The sequence below is a fragment of the Bos indicus x Bos taurus genome, chromosome 8 (assembly GCF_003369695.1).
Source record: "Bos indicus x Bos taurus breed Angus x Brahman F1 hybrid chromosome 8, Bos_hybrid_MaternalHap_v2.0, whole genome shotgun sequence".
Classification (NCBI taxonomy): domain Eukaryota; kingdom Metazoa; phylum Chordata; class Mammalia; order Artiodactyla; family Bovidae; genus Bos; species Bos indicus x Bos taurus.
In genome coordinates this window covers 86,650,369-86,672,523 of record NC_040083.1, presented here as the reverse complement: position 1 = coordinate 86,672,523, position 22,155 = coordinate 86,650,369, and the positions used below count along the sequence as shown (strand labels likewise).

General features: G+C 40.4%; 1 protein-coding gene across 3 annotated transcripts in view; it reads right to left on the bottom strand.

Annotated features, from left to right (window-relative positions):
- Positions 1–5,438: 5,438 nt before the first annotated feature.
- The window catches only part of AUH (AU RNA binding methylglutaconyl-CoA hydratase), a 184,612-nt gene continuing 167,895 nt past the window's right edge, over positions 5,439–22,155 (bottom strand). For all 3 annotated transcript variants that reach the window (XM_027550355.1, XM_027550356.1, XM_027550357.1), the window contains 4 exons: positions 17,249–17,436; positions 12,283–12,333; positions 11,053–11,100; positions 5,439–7,246 (listed from right to left, as the gene is read on the bottom strand). In XM_027550355.1, the coding sequence (XP_027406156.1) occupies positions 7,169–7,246; positions 11,053–11,100; positions 12,283–12,333; positions 17,249–17,436 (365 nt within the window). In that variant the 3' untranslated portion in view covers positions 5,439–7,168. The remainder of the gene's footprint in view (positions 7,247–11,052; positions 11,101–12,282; positions 12,334–17,248; positions 17,437–22,155) is intronic.

Below are 22,155 nucleotides of genomic sequence, written 5' to 3'. Positions count from 1 at the left end.
AAATCAGACAAAAAAGACTATATATTGTATAATTCTATTTATATGAAGTATTTAAAGTAGGCAAATCCAGAGACAGAAAGTAGATTAGTGATTACTAGGGGCTGCGGGGAAGGGCAATCAGGACTGACTGATAACGGGTACAGGGCTTCTTTTCAGGGTGATGAAAATATCTAGAATTAGACAGTGGTCATGGTTATACAACTGTGAACATACTAAAATCACAGACTTGTACACTTGAATGGGTGACCTTTATGGTGTGTGAATTACAGTTCAAAGGGAAGTTTACCAAGGTGACTTTTATCTCAATATCAATTTTAGGGCTCCAAACACAGAATCAACTCAGAAGATATGGAGTAGAGTCTCAAAAACACATCTTGGTGATGCCTTTTTCAGGTTCCAGCAGCTTTGGAAATCCCTGTCCTCAGGTCGAATGAATAGACAAGATAAAGTCTTTCGTTTTCCTCATAGATGTGGCCTCCATTCTGAATCTGCTGAAGACCTCAGTCAGGTAGGCCTGGTCCAGGCCAGGCCTTGGCTGGCTCCTTTCCCTGGTCCCTTTAACCACAATACTCCTCACATTCACTTTCCAAGACAAGCTTATGCTTGGGGGGAACTTAAAAATGCCAGGTCTGTCTAGGTTTTCAGGAAATTTGACATATATTTTCAGATCTACACAAGCAAACATTTTTTAATACCCATAGCAAATGAGAGATGACATACTCTACCTGAACTCAGGAGTACCAGCATCGTGGATGGGCTGGGATACACACCGTTAGTCTTTTTAGAAGAGTGGTTGGACAGTCACAAGTCACATACACATTCCCACAAAGACCATAGCAAAAACAGTACCTTTCATATTAGATGTTATATTAGATGAACACCTTTCTTTGTGTCCTGTAAGCATCTGAGTCACTGATAGGTAATATGCATAATTATACCAATCAAACCATTCCAATAATTACATTTCTTTCCACCAAGTCAGATGTGGGATGTCATTTCCTGTCTTTTATGGCACAAAACACATTTCTTGTATTTTTGAAATGCTCAAAATAAGCAAGTTCTTGAGCAAGTTCTAGGCTTCATAAAAAGTTTGTTTCAGAACTGTTAATAGACAACTCAAAAGAAATGTTACTCAATGTAGGAGAGGCGGTGAGGAGTTTGAACTTTTCTCAGTTGCCAAACTGCTCTTCACTTTCTGTAAACTGCACAAAGGATTCATTCAGAAAGGTTTAGAGGCTGAAAGTGAAAGTGACTCAGACTACTTTCAAAAAGGTCAAGAAGTGCATTTGCCCATCCCAGCGCCTCTGAAACCTCGGCCTGCGAACAGCACGACTAAAAGAACACAGTTCCTTCATGAGCCGTCACTCGATGCCACGGTAATTTTCACTCTTTCTCTTAGAATTCAGGCCCTGCTCTGTGAAATGGGTTCATAAGAGACTGCGTTTGCAGAACATGTGACAGTCTTTGAAAAGCCAATAGGACTGAACCTTGGCCGTGGGATGTGGGGAGTAGGCAGGGCAGGCACCCACCGTGCTCCCACGGCTCAGTGGCCACAGGGACCGAATCTCCTGGAGCCTCCTCCGGGCAGGGCGCCCACCAGGCAGCCACGTGAGAGCCAACAGGGTGATGAGAAAATGGATAATCCTCCCTCCCCGGCCCTCGAAACTGGTACTATCAGCATGGCATTCAGGCCCAAGGATGAAAGCAAAACTGGTAGGGGCTCAGTCGTGACTGACATTTTGCAACCCCGTAGACTGTGGCCCGCCAGGCTCCTCTGTCCATGGAATTCTCAAGGCAAGAGTACTGGAATGGGTTGCCATTTCCTTCTCCAGGGGATCTTCCCAACCCAGGCATCGAACTCAGCTCTCCTGCATTGCAGGTAGATTCTTTATTGTCCGAGCCACCAGGGAAGCCTAAGGATACTTTTCCTCAAAATATTAAAAGAACTACTGCTAAGTTATGGATTATCCCAAGGGCCAAAGTAGTTATTAAATACAGACCCACTTAGGCAGGTCACTGCTCTCGGTGCTTCTTTATGACCCAACTCGCTAGTGAGCTGTCCTTGCAGCCGCATATTTCCCTCTCTTCAGCCTGTGTTGGGATTGAAGGGGAGCCGTTGGATGACTTCCGGGACAGAGCTGAGTTGGAGCAGCTGTCCTCTGCCCCAACCCCTTGCCCACTTTCTTCTTCAACCTCAGTGGCAGGGAGCTGCTTCTGGGCCTGGGAGTAAGGAAGCAGCTTCCCCTATTGACCATAGCTTGTGTGTGGATAAACACAGAACAGAGCAGAAGAGGAGTGTTGGGGATGAGGACCTGTGTGGCTTCCTCTGGCCCCTTGCAGCCTCGAAGTTTCCAGTTTCACACTGTAGTTAAAAAAACAAGAACAGCCACCAGGTTTCCCCAACCTCGTTTCCTGGGTGAACATTCAGGTTCCTGAACATGACCCTGAACTGGGTGTGGTTGTGAGACCCGCCTACCTGTTCCAACAGGTCTCTTGAAACGTGGAAAAAATCAAACATCACCACCACTTCTGTAGAAGATGACCTTACTGATTCCACAGCCCTTCTGCACGGACACACCCAATCTGTCTTTGCAGGGATCACAAACGACTATGGGATTCCTTTATAGGTGAAGAAACAGGCTCAGAGGGAGGAGATGCTTTTACCAAATGGCCTCATCACTGGTTTCAGAAGAGTTGAAAGCTTGGGTGAAGAATGCCTGTGTGCTTTCCAGAAAAGCACAAAGTGAATCTACAAGCAACTGGAACTGTGACATTAAGAAGTGAATACAAGACTTCAGGTGGGCCTGACCAGTGCAGAATAGAGCAAGAGGCTCATCATTCTTCCCCAGAAGCAGCATGGGGGGCTCTTGACCCACATGCGCTTCTAATGGGTATTCTTATCAAACACGAGTCCTCAGACTTACTGTTCACAGCTGCCAAGACTGGCTCCATATCCTCCAGGTGTCATGATGAGCATTGGGGGCTCTGAATTCAGAATGCCCGCCACAGACATAGCTCTGGCTTCAGTTTCTTAAACGATAAAATGACAAACCCATTTCCTAAGGTTTTTAAGTATTGGATGTGACCAGGTAGCCAAAGGGCTTAGTTTAGAGACGCTGAGCAGGCATCGCTGTAACCGTCACACTGTCTCGTCTTCTGACCCCTCAATACGCACATCTAGTGTCTCGAGTCTCAAGAAAACTAGAACCACTTTGGGCAAAGGTTGACACACATCTATTGGCAGTCTTTGGTTGTGCTGTTCAGCTGTTTTCAGGCTTAACAGTATGACAAGTCAACAGTCTCAGGTTCAGTCTTGGACTCCACCACCCGTCATCAAACTGTGTTCGTTTCCTGCTCTGGATCCCAGGAATAACCAGCACCTCTCCTTTTCCGGATGCTATGAAAAGTAAACAACTGCGGATAGACACACCTGGAGGCATTTAGGGCTTCATAAGCTGTAGTCATTATTATCGTAACAATACCCAGCTCTAATTCTCTTGTCGCCTGCACATATCCTCAATGATATTGTCAAACTGTTCCCTTGAATCCAAACATGCAATACTGTGTTTTCTATACTTCAAAATGGGATTGACACCCTGGTGGCCATGAGCTCACTTTGCTGGCCCCAGGGAATTGTCAGCTCACTGTAGAAGGGTCACCTTCCTACTTTGAAGCTGGTGCTGCATGGATGAATGTCACAAAGGCTGGCCCTGACCACTTGAGAGGCGTGTGTCTTCGAGGGTCCTTGGGGTCTTTTATTCTCACCAGGTACCCAGCTCTCTTGTATTACCCTGGGGTTTGGTTTGAAAAACAAACACTGTGAACCAAACTGTTTGATGATTAGGAGCCAGCCCTCTGAGGGGTAGCTGAGTTTTGGGATGTTCCCCAAAAGACATCTCAAACAGTGAGTTTTCAGGGCTTGAGATCCACAAATATTTTGAGCAGTTTTTCATCCTCCTACCTGCCAAACATCCCCAACCACATCTCACAATCTGTAGCCTGTTTCGTCAACACAGAAGAATGGCTCTTCATTTTATCAAAATATTATCAAGTAACTTTGAAATGCTGTTATTTTTTCTTTTGTGATGCATGTACACGTCTTGTTTAAATGAGAAAATTTCTATTGTCTTCTGATAAAATCCAATAAATGTCGACATACACATTAGTTAATATTTAACTAGGTGAGTAGGCAAACAACAGAAGGATTAAACATTTAAAATGTTTGCCTACCTGTCAGGATTTTTGGACCCCAAATCAAAACAAATGTAGGGCCTCCCCTAACTAGAAGATGGAGTGGAGATCAAGTGAGGAATTGGACCAGCGGGTAGCCAGCTATGAGTCCATTTGAAAAACAAGCATTTTCTGTAATTACACTATCCACAAAATGACACCCAATTACTCTAGTCCGTATCCAGAGTGCTATTCTATGTACTGTCAGAAAAAGTATGACAAGCCAAGTTTTTTGACAGCCAGAAACGGAGGGAAAAAGCACAGGAAAGCCAGGTGTTTTTTACTGAAAACAACACAAACTTGAAATGACCCTTTAAATCACAGAAAACAAGTCACAGGAAACCCAAGTCTTCTCTCGGCCGTGATTACAAGTCCTCTCTTGACTCAGAACCTCTGTTAACTTGGATACCTCTTTTCCTTCCAGAGATAAGTTATACATTAACCAGCACTACATTACCTCAATACTAGTAGGTCTCCTGTTCTGAGATAACACGAAATGTTCTTGCCCTGAATTGTAAATGTGCCTGGTTAATCACCCTCCCTCCCTCTCAACCGCCTTTAGCTTCATCTGAATGTGTGGCTACATCCACTGTGTTTCCGGCTTGCTGCGTCGATTTGACGTGGTTTCAGTTTAAGGACTTGAAAACACTCAAGTTCTGGAGGAAAACAAAAGTTGGGGCTCACCTGTCAGAGCAGGCGCTCCCTCTAGAAAAAGCAGCTCTCCCACCTCCCGCAACTACCAGCCATTGGACCTCAACCTGGGTGGAGTGTTAGGACCACGCCCCAACAAGACTGCTTTGCTAAAGGGAAAACCAAGAGAAATGCAAATATCTGTAGAGACAGCTGAGCAGACACGTGGAAGTTACTACAGGAGGATGTCTTTGCTTTCAGACATACTCCAGTGACTTAATCAGAACTTGTTAGATTAAATGGTGTTCAATCAGTAGCAGACTACAAATCCAAGACAGGAGACACAAGTCACTCAGCACACTCAATTTCCCCGCGAACATAATTATTTCCTATTCAGAAAGGAAGTGGCCTTTGAAAATGTCATGGATAGAGAAAAATAGTCCTGAAACCTTTCAGTTTAGTTCAGTTGCTCAGTCGTGTCTGACTCTTTGCGACCCCATGGACTGCAGCATGCCAGGCCTCCCTGTCCATCACCAACTCCCAGAGTTTACTCAAACTCATGACCATTGAGTCGGTGATGCCTTTAAAGGACCATGAAAACAAGGACCAGCACTTTATTTGCAAATTATCCTGTAGGAAATGAATTAGGTACAACTTTGTCAGCAAAGTGTACACACCAGCAGATACAATCGCCAAAGCCGAACATGAATTTTAATAAGCTCCTTTCATACAACACTGATCAGCTGAGCAAACGTCATAGCCTGCATAGTGTCAGTGGCAAAGGTGACAGGGCACAGGGCTGGCCGTAGCACAAGGGTGTGAACAGTGTGAACAAGGGTGTGACCATCAGCCGAGGGTAAGTTCATGCTTCTCTCTCTCAAGGATTTTAGAATCGAGACTGAGAGTTCAATTTCTCAAATTAAAAACTAAGTTTCGATGATTTCAAAAATTCCAAGTCTATGCTTTCCAAGAACAAAGAAGCTGTGGAAATGCATGAAACAGGCAGTCACCCACGTGCTGAACTTGACTTCACTGCAGTGTTTGGGGACAGTGAGGCACCCCAGAGCTGGCAGATAACAGGAGCGGGTGGGTCCCAGAAAAGGGAGGCTTTGCTGGTGCTGCTGGACTCAGCCCTGGATGCAGCCCCAGAAAGCAGTGAGGTCTGATAAAATGAATACAAAATAAAGCTAGCTCAGATTCATTCAGGGAGCATACTGTTCGTCTCCCTTTTGCTGAATTACATAGCTAATTCCCACACACTTCCTATCTGCCTCCCAGGCAAGGCCAAATAAACTCACATGACCCTGGAGCCCCTCCATCTCTAGGTGCTTACCTGGACAGGGTTAGAAAGGTATGATGGTTGTTAGGTGGGGGAGAAAGGGTTACCATGTTCACCTTCCTTCCTTACTGAAATCAGGTGCAAATAGCTAGGGAGAGGAAGAGAAGAGCAAACTCCACTTCACCCTTAATCCGGGACCAAGGCACTTCAGTGGGCCAACCTTAGTACACCATTTTACTTCTGGGTTAGGGCAGGGAGCCAGGCCACTGGCTAGGAGGGCTTCAAGGTTGTACCAGACCTCCAGTTGGCTGCACGAGGCCTTTGGCCCCAGTCTCTGACTGGATTAATTCTCCACCATCCACACTGTATTCTAAGACTGACTACATAAAGAGGTCACCTGATAGAATCAGCAATAGATAGGTGGATTCTTCTAAAATCCAACATGCAATGACTTATTCAATACAAAAAGAATGGGGTAAGAGAAAAATTTCCAAGTTTTCTTTTCACTAATTTTATTCATATTTGGTAATTTTCACTCAGAATCCTATCAACTCCTTTTTCAGTATGAGATGTAAGTCTGTAGGTGCATGTATATACAATCCCTTAGAAACTTTATTTGGTATAACTTCGCATTTTTGGTGTATAGAAATAAAATTTATTTTCATACTATAGCACAGGAGACATACAATCAATATTTTTTCCTAGAGAGTATAATATATAAATTATTCACATTAAAAAAATTAAGAACAGAAAGCCTCATATGCAGGAGGTATTTAAAAATGTATACCTAATTTTGAATTGGTGTTTTTGACAGTATACACAACTAGCTTACAAATCTGAATGAGTATGATGATACATATTTGAACAAAGTACGCATATGGGCCCACTCCAGATACTTAATTCAGTACACAGATAACTCGTTCTTCACTTTGGTCACTGCAATTCCAGGTGCTGAGGCGTATGTGGATCTGAAAGGTACTTCCAGGAGTATTATTTATTACATTGGCATTTTAAAGATTTCTGTTTCTTCTATTCTCCTTTATAGCGAGGGGTCCTTTTCTCTTTAAAAGCAAGAAGACCTTCAAGTCTGTCTTTTGTTGGAATGGTCTAAGAGAAGCAAAACAGTACGTTATCTGTGCCCAAAATGAAAAACAGCTATAAAAGTTTAATGAGCTTTATCTAAGGAAACTCATTAAAAGACAATCTAAAAGTGTGAAATCATCTGAACAATTTAAATTACATGAGCAGATTTATCATTCTAACTCCAATATGCTTTTTTCTTCCATTTTACTAAACATACTTCAATACAATTAAGAGTTTATTTTTTAGACAATTTTAGGTCTATTAAAAACCTAAGCAGAAAGTTCAGAGTCCCATATACTGCCCTCAAGCCCCTCACTGTTTCCCCTATTATCAACATCCTTTATTAACGTGATATATTTGTTATGACTAATGAGCCTATACTGACACAGTATTATTAACCAGTCCATAGTAACACTAGGGATATTCTATGCGTTTTGACAAACACATAATGTCATGTATCCACCATTAATTACAGCATCATAGAAAACAAGCTGACTGGCTACACATCCCTAATGCTTTACCTAGTCATCCCTGACCACGCCCCCGCCCATGTCTTTTCCAGAATGTCACATAATCGGGAGTCATATAGTATGGACTTTTAAGATTAAAATTTGTTATTTAGCCATATGTGTTTAAGGTTCCTTCTTGTCTTTTCCTGGCAGAGTAGCTCATTTCCTTTCACTGCTGAGTAACAAACACCCCACTGAATGCACATATTAATACCACAGCTTTTATTCATTCACCTACTGAAGGTCATCTGGGTTGTTTCCAAGTTTTACAAAACTTAGGAATAGCAGCTTTGTAAAGCTGCTATAATAAACACCACTGTGTAGCTTTTGCGTGGACACAGGTTTTCAACTCATTTGGGTAAATGCAAAATTGCATGACCACTAGGTCATGTGGTAAAATTATATAAGAAATGGCTAAACTGGGAAATCCTGTTTTTATGTGCATTTCTTAATATCATATGATGCGGACCATATTTACTTATGCTTATCTGCCTTCTGTATACCTACTTTGGTGAGGTATCTCTTCAGACCTTATATCTTCTTTTTAATGAGCTATTTTCTTACTATTTCTTACTATAAAAGCTATTTGAGTTTTAAAAGTTTTTTTTGTACCTTGGATATAAGTCCTTTATCAGATATGTTTTGCAAATATATTTTTCCCAGTCTATGGCTTATCTTTCCATTCTCTTCACAGTGTCTTTTGCATAGTAGTAAGTTAATTTTAATAAACATAAATTCTTTTTCTTTCATGAATTACACTTTTGGCATTATATCTAAAAAGCCACTGCCAAACTTGAGGTCACCTAGAATTTCTACTATGCTAACTTCAAGAAGTTTTATAGTTTTTCATTTTACATTTAAAAATAAGTCTATAGGTCATTTTCAGTTAAGTTCTGTAAAAGGTATAAGGTTAATGACTAGATTCTTTCTTTTTTGGTAGTTCAATGTCCACATGCTTTTAGTACTATTGATTTTCAAGATTACTTTTCTTCATTGAATTGCCTTTGCTCTTCTGTCAAAGATCAGCTGACTACATTTATATGAATCTGAGTCCCCTATTCTGTTTCATTAGCCTATCTGTCTTTATTTTTGCCAGAACCACACTTTCTTGATTACTGCAGCTTTACTGTAAGTCTTAAAGATGAGTTGTGCCATTCCTCCAACCTTGCTCCTTACTAGTGTGGTGGCTAATCTATGTCTCTGGACTTTACATATAAACTTTAGAACTGGTTTGCCAGTATTAGGAAAATAGCTTTCTGGCATTTTTATTGGGATTGCACTACATGTATGATCAAGTTGGGAAGAAGTGATATCTTAAAATATTGAGTCTTGCTATCCATGAATATGAGCTATCTATTTATTTAAATAGTGATTTCTTTCACCAAAGTTCCTTCTTTAGCTTGGATTATATTGATTTCTGAATGCTGAACCAGCCTTGCATATCTGGGGAAAAAATATTACTTGGTTGTAGCATATAATTCCTTTTATAGATTGCTGGATTTAGTTTGCTATTATTTTGTTGAGGATTTCTATATCTATATTCATGAAAGATAGTGGTTTACAGTTTTCCTTTCTTGTAATATCTTTAGTTTTGTTATGAGGGTAATACTGTCCTTGGGCTTCCCAGAGGCACTGGTGGTAAAGAACCCACCTGCCAATGCAGGAGATGTAAGAGATGCAGGTTTGATCCCTGGGTTCAGAAGATCCCCTGGAGGAGGGTATGACAACCCACGCCAGTATTCCTGCATGGAGAAAGAGGAGCCTGGCAGGCTGCAGTCCACAGGGTTGCAAAGAATCGGACACGACTTAAGTGTCAGCACGCACACACGCACTGTCCTAATGGAATAAGTTAGGAAATATTCCCTCTGCTTCTATTTTCTGGAAAAGGCTGTAGATAATTGGCATAATTTCTTCATTAAATGTCTGGTAGAATTCACCAGTGAAAAATATCTGGGCCTGGTGCTATTTCAGAAGCTTATTAATTATTGATTTAATCTGTATTAAAAACATAGGACTATTCAGATTATCTGTTTTTCCTTGTATGAATTTTGGTGTATTTTGTCTTTCAAGGAATTGGTCTATTTCATCTAGGTTATCAGATTTGTGGTCATACATAGTTCACAGTATTCTTTTATCCTTTCAGTGTCAACAGGATCAGGAATAATAACCTTTCTTGCATTTCTGATAAATTGACTTCTTTTAGAATTAGAAAAGAACTTTCTTTTCTAATATACACATTTAATGCTATAAATTTCTCTCTAAACATTATTTTTGATGTATTTCCACAAATTTTGATAAGCTATATTTTCATTTTGATTTAGCTCAAAATATATCTTAATTCCTCTTGAAACTTTCTCTTTGACACATGTCATTTAGAAGCACACTGTTCAATCTTATTAAAAAGATTAAATCTCACCATTAATAGGTAGGGTTTCATCTGTCTTTCTTTAACTGAGTTTTAGTTTAATTCCCTTGTGGTCTGACTATTTTGTACAATTCCTATTCCTTTACATTTGATAAGGTGTGGCCAAATATGCTTTTAAAATTTTTCTTCAGACTCTGAGGTTGTCCATTTGTAAGAGGTTTGTAATTTAGTTCATTCATGGCATGTGTTCATCAATGACAGGTGGCAATTTATATATACAGACCACAGTTTACACTCTAGCTCTAGCTTCTAATTCATGATTCTACCATGCTTAAATGGGAGCTAACACAGTTTCCAATTCTCAGAAAAGGTGGAACAAAACTCTTAGGCCACTTTACATGCCCTAAAACAAAATGTTATCTTTCATTTAAAAAAGGACAGAAGAAAGGAAGGGAGGAAGGAAGATTTGTTCCTCTACAAAAAGCCCTATTAATTTGTGTATAAAAAAAGAAAACCATATGTAATTGAATTAGTGAACTTTCAGTGGGTAGGAGAAAAGGTTCAGAACATCAGGAAAAGTCAATGAGTCTCAAACTCTGATGTTCCCTAGAGGCACATGGTCACAGCTGCCTTCCTCCCATCTCTCTGCCCTGAAGTGAGGGTTCCAACCACACCCAGAAAACACAACATGAGCCAGAGAGACATCTACAGAACAAATGCTGCTAACAATTATTCCAATGGTTTTCTAAATTATGTAGACAGGAGTCATCATTAAGTGAAACAGAATCAGTCACAAGAGCTGGTGATAATTAAAGAAAAGAAACAAACAATTTCAACCCATTTGTATGATTCTGTAATAGGCATGAGTCAAATCTGCTCATGATATATAATTTAGTTGACTTATACAGAAGGTAAGGGGTGTATCTGCATTGAATTAAAGAGATTTTATCACATACCTGAGCATAACATGCTTCTTCTATGGCTAATCCTGTTACTAAATCGACCTGATAATAAAAATATAACTCATTTTAGCAAGAATTACTTTTAAAAAATATGGTATATCAATATAAATTCAAATTTAACAACCTTATTCCAAAAGAACAGAATTCTTTGATGTAATACAGCAAATCAGAAGTATGACCAGCATAAGAAACTTAGCTTGCCTGGGTTCAAATTCTGAGTCTACTATATGTGAGCTGTGTAACCTTGCTTACACAGGTTACTTAACCTCTTTTGCCTCAGAGAGGTGCATCTGAACCAGTAGCTAATTATAGTATCTACCAAATGGGGTTATTGGAAGATCAAATGAGTTAATGTAGGTGAAGTCTTTATAAAATACATAAGATATAAATATATATATTGCCTGGCAGCTCAGATAGCAAAGAATCTGCCTGCAATGAAAGAGACCCGGGTTCAATCCCTGGGTCAGAAATATCCCCTGGAGAAGGAAAGAATTTTTAAAACCCAATCAAATGCCTTTAAATTTTCTTTAAATGTGTTTACTGCTAACAAATTCAACCCTGTTTTACTGCTATGAAGCCCAGGAAAATATAGCACTTCTGGGTCTGTAAGGAAGAAGTGTCTTTCTTTAAAATTCCTATAATTTATCCAAAATACAACTGCTATAATGCAAAGCCCAAAGCAAATGGGTGCCTGCATGGATCCCTTGGCCTGCTTATCTCTCCACTGTCCTAAGGCCTCCGCTCCTTTGGACTATATCACCAGAGTAACCCCAGGGCTCCCTACAGGGTTTACTGTGTCTCACTGGAGAAAGCACATGGAGAAGTTAAAGATGGTCTCCATGCTTAGTAGGAGCTTTGCAACAGGAAGTTCTCCTTAGAACATTTTTTTTTTTTTTTTTGGTAATATGATAATGGTGCTGAGAATACACAGAATACTCTTTTGTTTTGGTTTTCTATGAACTACTAGCCAATAAGTCTATTAACTCAATGGCAAAAATAATGAACATGTCATATGCTTCAAGGCGCAAGTGAAATTACTGAATTCTGTGATTATGATACTGAATCAACTACAGCTATAAGCAGACTAAAATCACTCATGTAGCTAAAAAACACCTCAGTAGCTTTCGGTAATCACAGCAGTAAATATTTTAGAATATTAAAAAATAATGGTTCATTTAAATTAATTTCCACTACCTATTCCAACAAAAATCTTAGGACACTCACCTCCATTCCTTGATTAATTGCTAATTTTGCCACTCTCATTGCAACAGGTCCCTAAAATTCAAACAAAACATATTTTAACTATTATTAATGCAAATTATGTTGTACATCACAGTTAAATTCAGAAATTCCCTTTGCTGGATCCATAGTATAGAAGCAACAATGGCTGTAAGATAACTGACGGAAAATTCATTTTAGGAGATTTGCAAGGCCTTTGGGCTTCCCTGATGGCTCAGAGAGTAAAGAATCACCTGCAGTGCAGGAGACGCAGGAGATGCAGGCTTAATCACTGGGCTGGGAAGATCTTCCACAGGAAGAACAGCAACCTACTCCAGTATTCTTGCCTGAGAAACCTATGGCTACAGCCCAAACGGTCACAAAGAGTCAAACACAACTGAGCGACTAAGCACGCACGCAGGGCTTTTAATTATTAATAAATCGTAATTGTAGCAAACTACTGCATCACCACATGACGCCGAGCCCACAGCATGCTGCAGCACAGCACACTAGATGTTTGGAGGACGTTGGCAGGTGGCATGTGTCCAGTAGAAGGCTTTCTATTGTTCAGCAAATCTCCCTACAAGTTAAGTAGGAAAAAGAAAAGGAGGTAAGAGTGTTTGGCACAATTAACATACCCATCAGTGGTTTGACAGAAGGTTGGGCTGTATGTTGTCACCCTGCTTATTTAACTTATATGCACAGTATATCATGTGAAATGCCAGGCTGGATGAAGCACAAACTGGAATCAAGATTGCCAGGAGAAATATCAATAACCTCTGATATGCAGATGACACCACCCTTATGGCAGAAAGTGAAGAGAAACTAAAGAGATGCTTGATGAAAGTGAAAGAGTGAAAGTTTAAGCTGGTTTAAAACTCAACATTCAGAAAACTAAGATCATGGCATCTGGTCCCATTCCTTCATAGCAAATAGATGGGGAAACAATGGAAACAGTGACAGACTTTATTTTCTTGGGCTCCAAAATCACTGCAGATGGTGACTGTAGCCATGAAATTAAAAGACACTTGCATCTTGGAAGAAAAGCTATGACCAACCTAGACAGCATATTAAATAGCAGAGACATTACTTTGCCAACAAAGATCTGTCTAGTCAAAGCTATGGTTTTTCCAGTAGTCATGTATGGATGTGACAGTTGGACTATAAGAAAGCTGAGCGCAGAACTGATGCTTTTGAAATGGTGTTTGAGAAGACTTGAGAGTCCCTTGAACTGCAAGGAGATCAAATCAGTCAACCCTAAAGGAAATCAGTCCTGAATATTCATTGGAAGGACTGATGCTGGAGCTGAAGTGCCAATACTTTGGCCACATGATACAAGAACTGACTCACTGGAAAAGACCCAGATGCTGGGAAAGACTGAAGTCAGCAGGAGAAGGGGACGACAGAGGATGAGATGGTTGGATGGCATCACTGACTCGATGGACATGAGTTTGAGTTAGCTCCAGGAGTTGGTGATGGACAGGGAAGCCTGGCATGCTGCAGTCCACGGGGTTGCAATGAGTCGGACATGACTAGAGATTGAACTGAACGGAACTGGGCTGGAGATGAGGCTGACGCTCTTGATTAACATGGGAGTGCAGATATCATCTGTTTTAGGCAGTGGATCTGTATCATTCTTCCCTGGGCATCAATAATTAATCACAATGATGATATACTAGTAAAGACATGTCCTCCAGGCGGTACTCCCACATTACACAAAAGCTGCAGGTCCAGATGAGTCCTTCAAGATGTGTGAGGGTCAAAACTGAGAGTCCTCTGCGAGAAGGTTTTGTCTTAGAAAACCATAATCCTCCAGATGGAATTTATTTGATCACATTTTAAATTCCTGAAAATTGTTATGAGTGATGAATTAGAATTGAATGGTATAGTTTAAAGCACCTTTTGAATTAAAATGCAAGGGGCTCTAAATAAGAGGCACAACAAAGGAATCCAGTAAGTGCATAAATGCATGATAAATGCATGATGGCATGAAAAATGCCTTTTTTTTGGTTATCAGTTTTAACCTACCTAAATTCATTCCTAAATCATCTGCTGAAAAATTTTAAGACCCTGCAATTTTCTGAGACTTAGGCAAGTATCTTAGTTAGAATTCTTCCAAATGTAATTTGTATGTACTATTTCTTTTTAAGATCAACAATTCACTAAAAAACAGAACAAAACAGAGTACTCCTCTCAATGAGAATTTTATCCTTTCACTTTTATCACCAGCTGACCCAGACAAATGCTGGCCAGACTTCCACATGCACAAAAGTCCCCAGGTCCCTTGTTAAAACGGTGATACTGATTCAGGGGTCGGGGATGGGCCGTGCTCCCAGGGATGCCTGGACTGCTAGTCCACAGACCACACTTTGGGCAGAACTGGAGAAATAGGAAAATGAAAACACTATTACATATAACGCTTATTCAATTAGCTTCTCTTTTAAAATATGAAACCAGTGTCTCTTCTATATATACAAACCATTTTTTCCCTCAGATAGAAAAATAGAAGTAGATACACACAAATACAGAAATCACGCAGAAATCCTAATTGTTTAGGAGTTTCCTGATTACTTAGAGATTCATCATTTAGTAACAAGATCTTTAAAAATAAAGATTGTTCCATCTCAAATTCTGCTTTATAACTTTTGCATATAGTTTCACAGTTACACATTTTCCAAAGTCATCTGACATCGCCCTTCAGCTGGGGGAAAAATAATGTTAGCAATTAATGTTCTCAGAGGGTGTCCTTCAGATGAAAGGGACGAGGAGGACAGCCTGGTTTACCACATGGCAGGGTGCGGCCAGATGTCAGTGTGGAGGTGGGGAGAAGGAGGCTCTAGGGTGGGGTGAGCTGCGGGCACTGAAGAGAAAGAGAAAGAGAAAGAGAGAGCGCGCATGTGCGCGAGCGAGATAGCATACGAGACAGCCAGTTCTCAGAGTGAGATAAAGAAAGGAAGCACAGAGGCACCAAGCGGCTAATGAGCCACCCGCCACCCTGGCGGAGACCTGTAACAGGGAGCTGAACACTCACGTCCAAGGACCATGGGAGGCTGTGAATCTCAGAACTGGAATTACGCCCAAACCTTCCTTAAGTACACTGCTTTACTTCAATTGAGACATGCTCTGGTCGTCAAGTTTTAAGCTAGAGGAAGTCACTAAATCTGTATGGAGTTAAACTATCACTTCTCCTGATATGTGTACACCTTTAATCTCTCTTTAGCTAGATGTTTCCTTAATATTTTGAAGAAACATTAATACCAAAGTTACAATGAGAGCTTTTCTTAATCTTAAAGTAGTGAAAGTCTTGTATTAGCTCTCTATCGATTTAGAGTATAAGGCTCTGTGTTACCTCCAACAGGGAATGAACATATATAAGGGCCCCACCCTGAAAGAGCTTACAGCTCGTAACTTAATTGAGAAGGACTGAAATAGCACCAACACTGGGCAGTGTGGCTTTAGAAACCAACTCAAATGAGAGGCCCCAACTGACAGCTTGCAGGGGACAGGTGTGCCACAGCAGACCTGGGCTCTGTCTCACAACAAAGAACTCCAAGGATGCCTCCTGAAACTGGATACAGAACCCCGAACAAATGTGGAGGGTGCATGCATTTTTCTAGAGAGATTCATGAGAGTCCCCAAAAGAACTCATGGCCTCAAAAGAGGTTACAAATACTGCTTGAGTTAGAAATGAAGTAATTTTGACTCCAGAAATGGTTCAGTTCAGTCGTTCAGTCGTGTCTGACTCTCTGCGACCCCATGAATCGCAGCACGCCAGGCCTCCCTGTCCATCACCAACTCCCAGAGTTCACTCAAACTCATGTCCATCAAGTCGGTGATGCCATCCAACCATCTCATCTACTTTCGTCCCCTTCTCCTCCTGCCCCCAATCCCTCCCAGCATCAGAGTCTTTTCCAATGAGTCAACTCTTCGCATGAGGTGGCCAAAGTACTGGAGTCTCAGCTTTAGCATCATTCCTTCCAATGAACACCCAGGACTGATCTCCTTCAAAATGGACTGGTTGGATCTCTTTGCAGTCCAAGGGACTTGCAAGAGTCATCTCCAACACCACAGTTCAAAAGCATCAATTCTTTGGCGCTCAGCTTTCTTCACAGTCCAACTCTCACATCCATACAAGACTACTGGAAAAACCATAGCCTTGACTAGACGGACCTTGTTGGCAAAGTAATGTCTCTGTTTGGTTAGGGAACTATAATAAAAGTTTTACAATCCATTGGGAATAAAGACAAATCACTAATTGTTTACTTAGCAAAAATCCTTTAATCTATGATTTCCGAACAAAGGACTATTTGAAAAATACTTCTGAAACAGAGAATCAAGAAACCCTTCCAACAGGTCCCTTGACGCTCTGTTTATTATTAATACTACTGCTCACGAGGATTAAGATCTATGAGTAAACGTGCAGTGATTCCCAGATTTGAAGTGCACTTCTGAAGAAGTGGATTGTGCACAAAGGAGTTAAAACAAGGCCTCCATCACCATGAAACCAAACACAATAAGATACACAAACTGGTGCTATTTAAGCAGGTTATCTCAAGGTAAGTGATCTCAATGAAAGCTCGCTTGACATAATGGACTGTGGGCTCCTTATTTATTTGTGTTTCAGTTTGGGGACAATCCAGTGTGAAAGCCCATGTGTACAGTTCAGGTCAGGAGGACTAGCTGGCGAACAACTTAAGTTGCTGGGAATCTCTGTTGCATGTGATAAACATGCATGTAATATGTTATCAATGTACAGCTACAGTAAGGGCCTTGAACTACCTTCAAATCTTAATTCTGAAGGCTCTTAATGTTAATCTAGTATACGATTTCTAGTTTTACAGCTACCTGTACACTTCTCTACTTGGAAAGCAAGCAAAGGACATTATAGGTAGGTAAGATGATCACTGGTTTTGTCAATTTGTTGTAAGGTTATAACAAAGGGCAAAAAAAAAAAAGAAAAGTAGTTAAATACCTGAGGTAAAAACTCTCTTGCTAGGTCCAAGGCCTTTCTGTAGGCAGCGTCCCCCTCCTGGTTCTGTTCTAGAACATGGCTGATCAAGCCCACTGACTTGGCTTCTTGGCCATCGAGCACACGCGCAGAGAAGATGAGCTCTTTCGCCAGGGACATCCCAATGGCACGCGGCAATCGCTGCGTTCCCCCTACAGCATGGATGAGACAGAAAACGCGTGCAATGACTTGGCACCCTTTCGTTTTAACATCTCAATTTTTCATGTCTTCTACTGGAAAAACAAACCAGGGCCAGAAGTTTGTATGTTAAAATTAAGTAACTGGAAAACTACTTCAAAACTTAAATCTCATTTCTTCATTACTTTATAAAAATTATTAAAACTCTAAAAGCACTTAAGAATCTTGTATCACTATTAAGTGATTCTGACACTGTCCATCACTGGCAACAGAGCTGGCATGTTCCTGAATCCAATCCATAATCATTACTATGTCAGGAACCAAAAGACGCACAGTGGTGGAGGGGGCTGGGGCAGCCTCCTTCCCCTTAGCTCATTTGCTAAGAGGAATGACAGGTCCACCAAGCTTGGCATTTCCACTTCAGTTTAGATAAAACATCAAATTCTGAGGTATTCAACTCGTGTACTTTTAAAGACTTATTTACAGTAAATGAACTGTAAACTAATTTTAATGAAAATAAAAACAGATAATTGCTCATGAAAACAGGCTTTGTCCCATGGTTTTATTTTTTTTAAGGCAAGTGCTAATCATCCCCTGTTGCAGTATTCTATTAGATCCATGCTCACTCCAGTATCTTTAAGTGAGGAGACTGCGATTTCATTAAATAGAAAGCTAAACACAAGCAGGTCATATTCTTATTGGTAGCTTTAATTCCTACCAACAGGAAGATGAAAACAGCTGCAAATCTTAAATCTTATCCCTAAGTCTTATCCTCGAAGTGGCAGCTGGGCTGACCGGAGGCGGAGGAAAGGCTGACTGTGAGGGTTCAGGGGAGAAAAAGAAAACTGTTGGTCACACATCTGAACGAGCTCACTGTGTTTCTTTGCCCATGAAGTTCATTCTGCATTAGCTGCCAACATTTGTAAACTGAGTGGGTGATTTCATATAAAAATTAGTTTTAACCTGGAAGTTAACTGCAGCTGCACCTTTTAGATACAATGCACTCAAGCTGCCACAGCCTCCACCACTTCCTACGACTCCAATACTGTAGACTGAGATGTTTTGATTTTCTTTAAGCTATTTTAAAAGGAAGGTAAAATCATTTCTTACCCACATCTCAATCAAAAGTTGGGGGGAGACGAGAGTCAAGTTTCAAGAAAACATATATCCCTTCAATAATTAAGTATATTCCTATGTGTTTAGCAAACAAAGCACACTGGTATTGGAAGCTTATGATGCTATTATTAAACAACTATGTTGAGAACCATGACCATGTTTTGAAAATATAGGTGATTTACTAAAAAAATAAATAGAAACAAACCTCAAAAGGATTGACATTTTCTGTAGGGATTGTTTTTGAACATAAATGAGTTTAGGCTTCCCTGGTGGCTGAGTTGGTAAAGAATCTGCCTGCAATGCGGGAGACCTGGGTTTGATCATGGGTTGGGAAGATCCCCTGAAAGACAGCACAGCAACCCACTCCAGTATTCTTTCCTGGAGAATCCCCATGGTCAGAGGAGCCTGGCGGGCTACAATCTATGGGGTTGCAAAGAGTTGGACATGACTGAGCGACTAAGGCGGAGAAGGCAATGGCACCCCACTCCAGTACTCTTGCCTGGAAAATCCCATGGACGGAGGAGCCTGGTAGGCTGCAGTCCATGGGGTCGCTAGGAGTTGGACATGACTGAGCGACTTCACTTTCACTTTTCCCTTTCATGCATTGGAGGAGGAAATGGCAACCCACTCCAGTGATCTTGCCTGGAGAATCCCAGGGATGGCGGGGCCTGGTGGGCTGCCATCTATGGGGTCGCACAGAGTCGGACACGACTGAAGCGACTTAGCAGCAGCAGCAGAGCGACTAAGGACAGCATAGCACAGAGTACTGCTTCTATAAACTGCAGCTACTTATTGCTTACATTCCCCAAGCAGTTAGAGATGGTACGTTTAAAGGTATTTTATGCGACATGGCGAGAAATGTGTGTGAAAAATGAAGCGCTGACAAATTTGTTGCTCAGTGTAGTAAAGATAGGTCTGAGAACTTACAGAATAAACTTCATGGAAAAAGACAAGTTGTTTGGTATTTCTCATGGCAGCTGATCAGAACAGAGAGATACAAGTAATACAACCCAGATAGTTATATTTACTCATGGAACTGAGGAGGATTTTCAAGAGACTAAAGAACGTATAGCTATAGTATTCATAATAAGCACAACATTAGAGAATGATTCTTTGTTGTGTTCTATGAAAAGTTTAATGTAGACTGGTCAAAATTAACATGTGACCCTCAATGGTCACTGTTAGCGTGCACTTCTTATTCAATGGAAACTCAGTATTTTGCAAGTCCAAAAAGCTTAAGCCCATTCATCACATTATTTTGTAACAATTTAGCAAAGGAACAGCATGAAACTTAACCTCATGAAACAGCTGAATGGCACAGAACTCTGAACTCTAAACTCTGCTAGATGAAATGGATGCAGATCAATTGTCTGCTGGAGGAAATGATGTGAGGCTCAGACACCTGGTGCTGAAGAGACCTTTCTGTTCTGCTGAGAACAGCGCATCACAGGATCTAAGGGAAAATCATCAACTTGGCTCAACAGCTAACACTGCATCCAAGACTTGGCTTTTTTGGTTGACATCACAAGGTATCTACATCAGGAACCTCATGTAAGTGCAGTCATACAGTATTTGTCCTTTTGTGGCTGGCTTATTTCACTCAGCAAACTGTCTTCAAGGTTCATTCATACTGTAGCATGTGTTAGAATTTCATTCCTTTATAATGCTGAATATGTTTTGTTTATTCATTCTGCTGATCATGTTTTGTTTATTCATTCATTAGTTGAGGAACATATGGCTTGCTTCCACCTTTTGGCTATTAGAAATAATACTGGGATGAATATGCGTGCACAAACATCTCTTCAAGACCCTGCTTTCAATTTGTTTGAGTAGATGTCCTTAAGTGGAACTGCTGGAAAATACAGTAAGTCTGTGTTTAATTTTTGATGAACAGCCATACTTTTTCAAAACAACTTCACCATTGTCTATCCCTCAACCTGGCAAAAGTGTTCCAATTTCTCCACATTTCTGACCAACATTTTGTTATCTGTTTTTTGATGGCAGTCATCTTAATGGGTATAAACTGATATCTCATTGCACTTGTGATTTGCATTTCCCTAACAACTAGTGACTTGAGCATCTTTTTATGTGCTTATTGACCATCTGTATATCTTCTTGGAGAAAAGTCTATTTAGGCCCTTTGCCCATTTTTAACTGGGTTGTTCTGTCATTATTGAGTTCAAAGAGTTCTTTATAAACTCTGGATATTAATCCCTATCAGCCACATGACTTGCAAATATTTTCTCCCAATTCATTGGTTGCTTTTTCACTGCTGATAGCATCCTTTGAGGCAGGCAAAATTTTTAATTTTGAGGAAATTCAATTTATTTTTTTCTTTTGTTGTCTTTGCCTTTGGTGTCATGGCCAAAAAGTAATTGCCAAATCCAATGTCAAAAGTTTTTCCACTGTTTCCTTCTAAGAGTTCTGTGCTTTCAATACTTACATTAAGGTATCTGATTCATTTTGAGGTAATTATTGTATATGGTATAAATGTCCAACTCCATTCTTTTGCAGGTAGGAATCCAGTTTCCCTAACACTATTTGTCAAAACGGGCATGCTTACTAAAACTTAATCTTCAGGAAACCTGTTTAGTAAGAAATTATCTGGTTCACTTTCATATGCTGCAATCCAGTTCACAGAAATCAAAGACTGATAGCTTGAACCATATTTTTACTTTATGGAATTAAAGGTAACTGACCCTTTACTATCCTCAAGGATATACCATTTGTGATTTCAACCTTTATAAAGATGATATGATCTGTTTGTCCCTGTCAACTAATACTGATAGTGTGAGCAAAGAGCTGTACAAACAGAAGTTACTGAACTGCAGTGCAATACCACACAGAAGACTAAACATGACTGATGTGGAATTTCAGATTTCTACAAATATCTCAGGAATAGTCACTCCAAATAGAAAATCTTTTATGCCAACATTCTAGTCCAATTTGGAAGTACTTCTGTTTAGGCTATTTTCTATTATGAAATAAAGCAATTAACTCATTAGAAAAGCAAGGCTCAGTGCATCATTGCACCCTGCAACCTGGGAGGCAGAATGTGCCCCTGAGATGTAGTGTGGAAGAAAAGGCATCAGATTTAAGTTCCAAATACAGAATGGAGTATCAGAGAGAATTATTTCAACTCACGTTTTATTAATTCTGAATATTAAATTCCAATATTAGCTCAGAGGTAAAGCAAAGATAAGTGTGTTGTATTTTTCTGTCAGTTGATTTCCTTATTTTGGGCTTACTTCAGCAGATCACACAACCTGCTAAGTTCCAATAGGGATTTGAGTTCAAGATGACTAAGTGCCATCTCTAGATATTCTTAATGACTGGTGAAATTAATCAGAACTAAAAATAGGGTCATCCCCAGTAGAATTAAAATAGTTCCATTCTGACTGCTGCCCTAACATATTCAAATCAAACAGGTCTGAGATTGATTCAGACTTACCCTACTGTCCATCCCAAGAGCTTCCAGCATTGACCCCTGAGTCCTTTGGGCCCTGCTCTGAGACTCACAGGAGTTTTGGTAACTTGCCGAGTCACAGAGTTAGGTGCAGAAACAGAATTCAAACCTACCTCTGCCTGATTCTTATCTACTATGTGGTAAAAAAGTA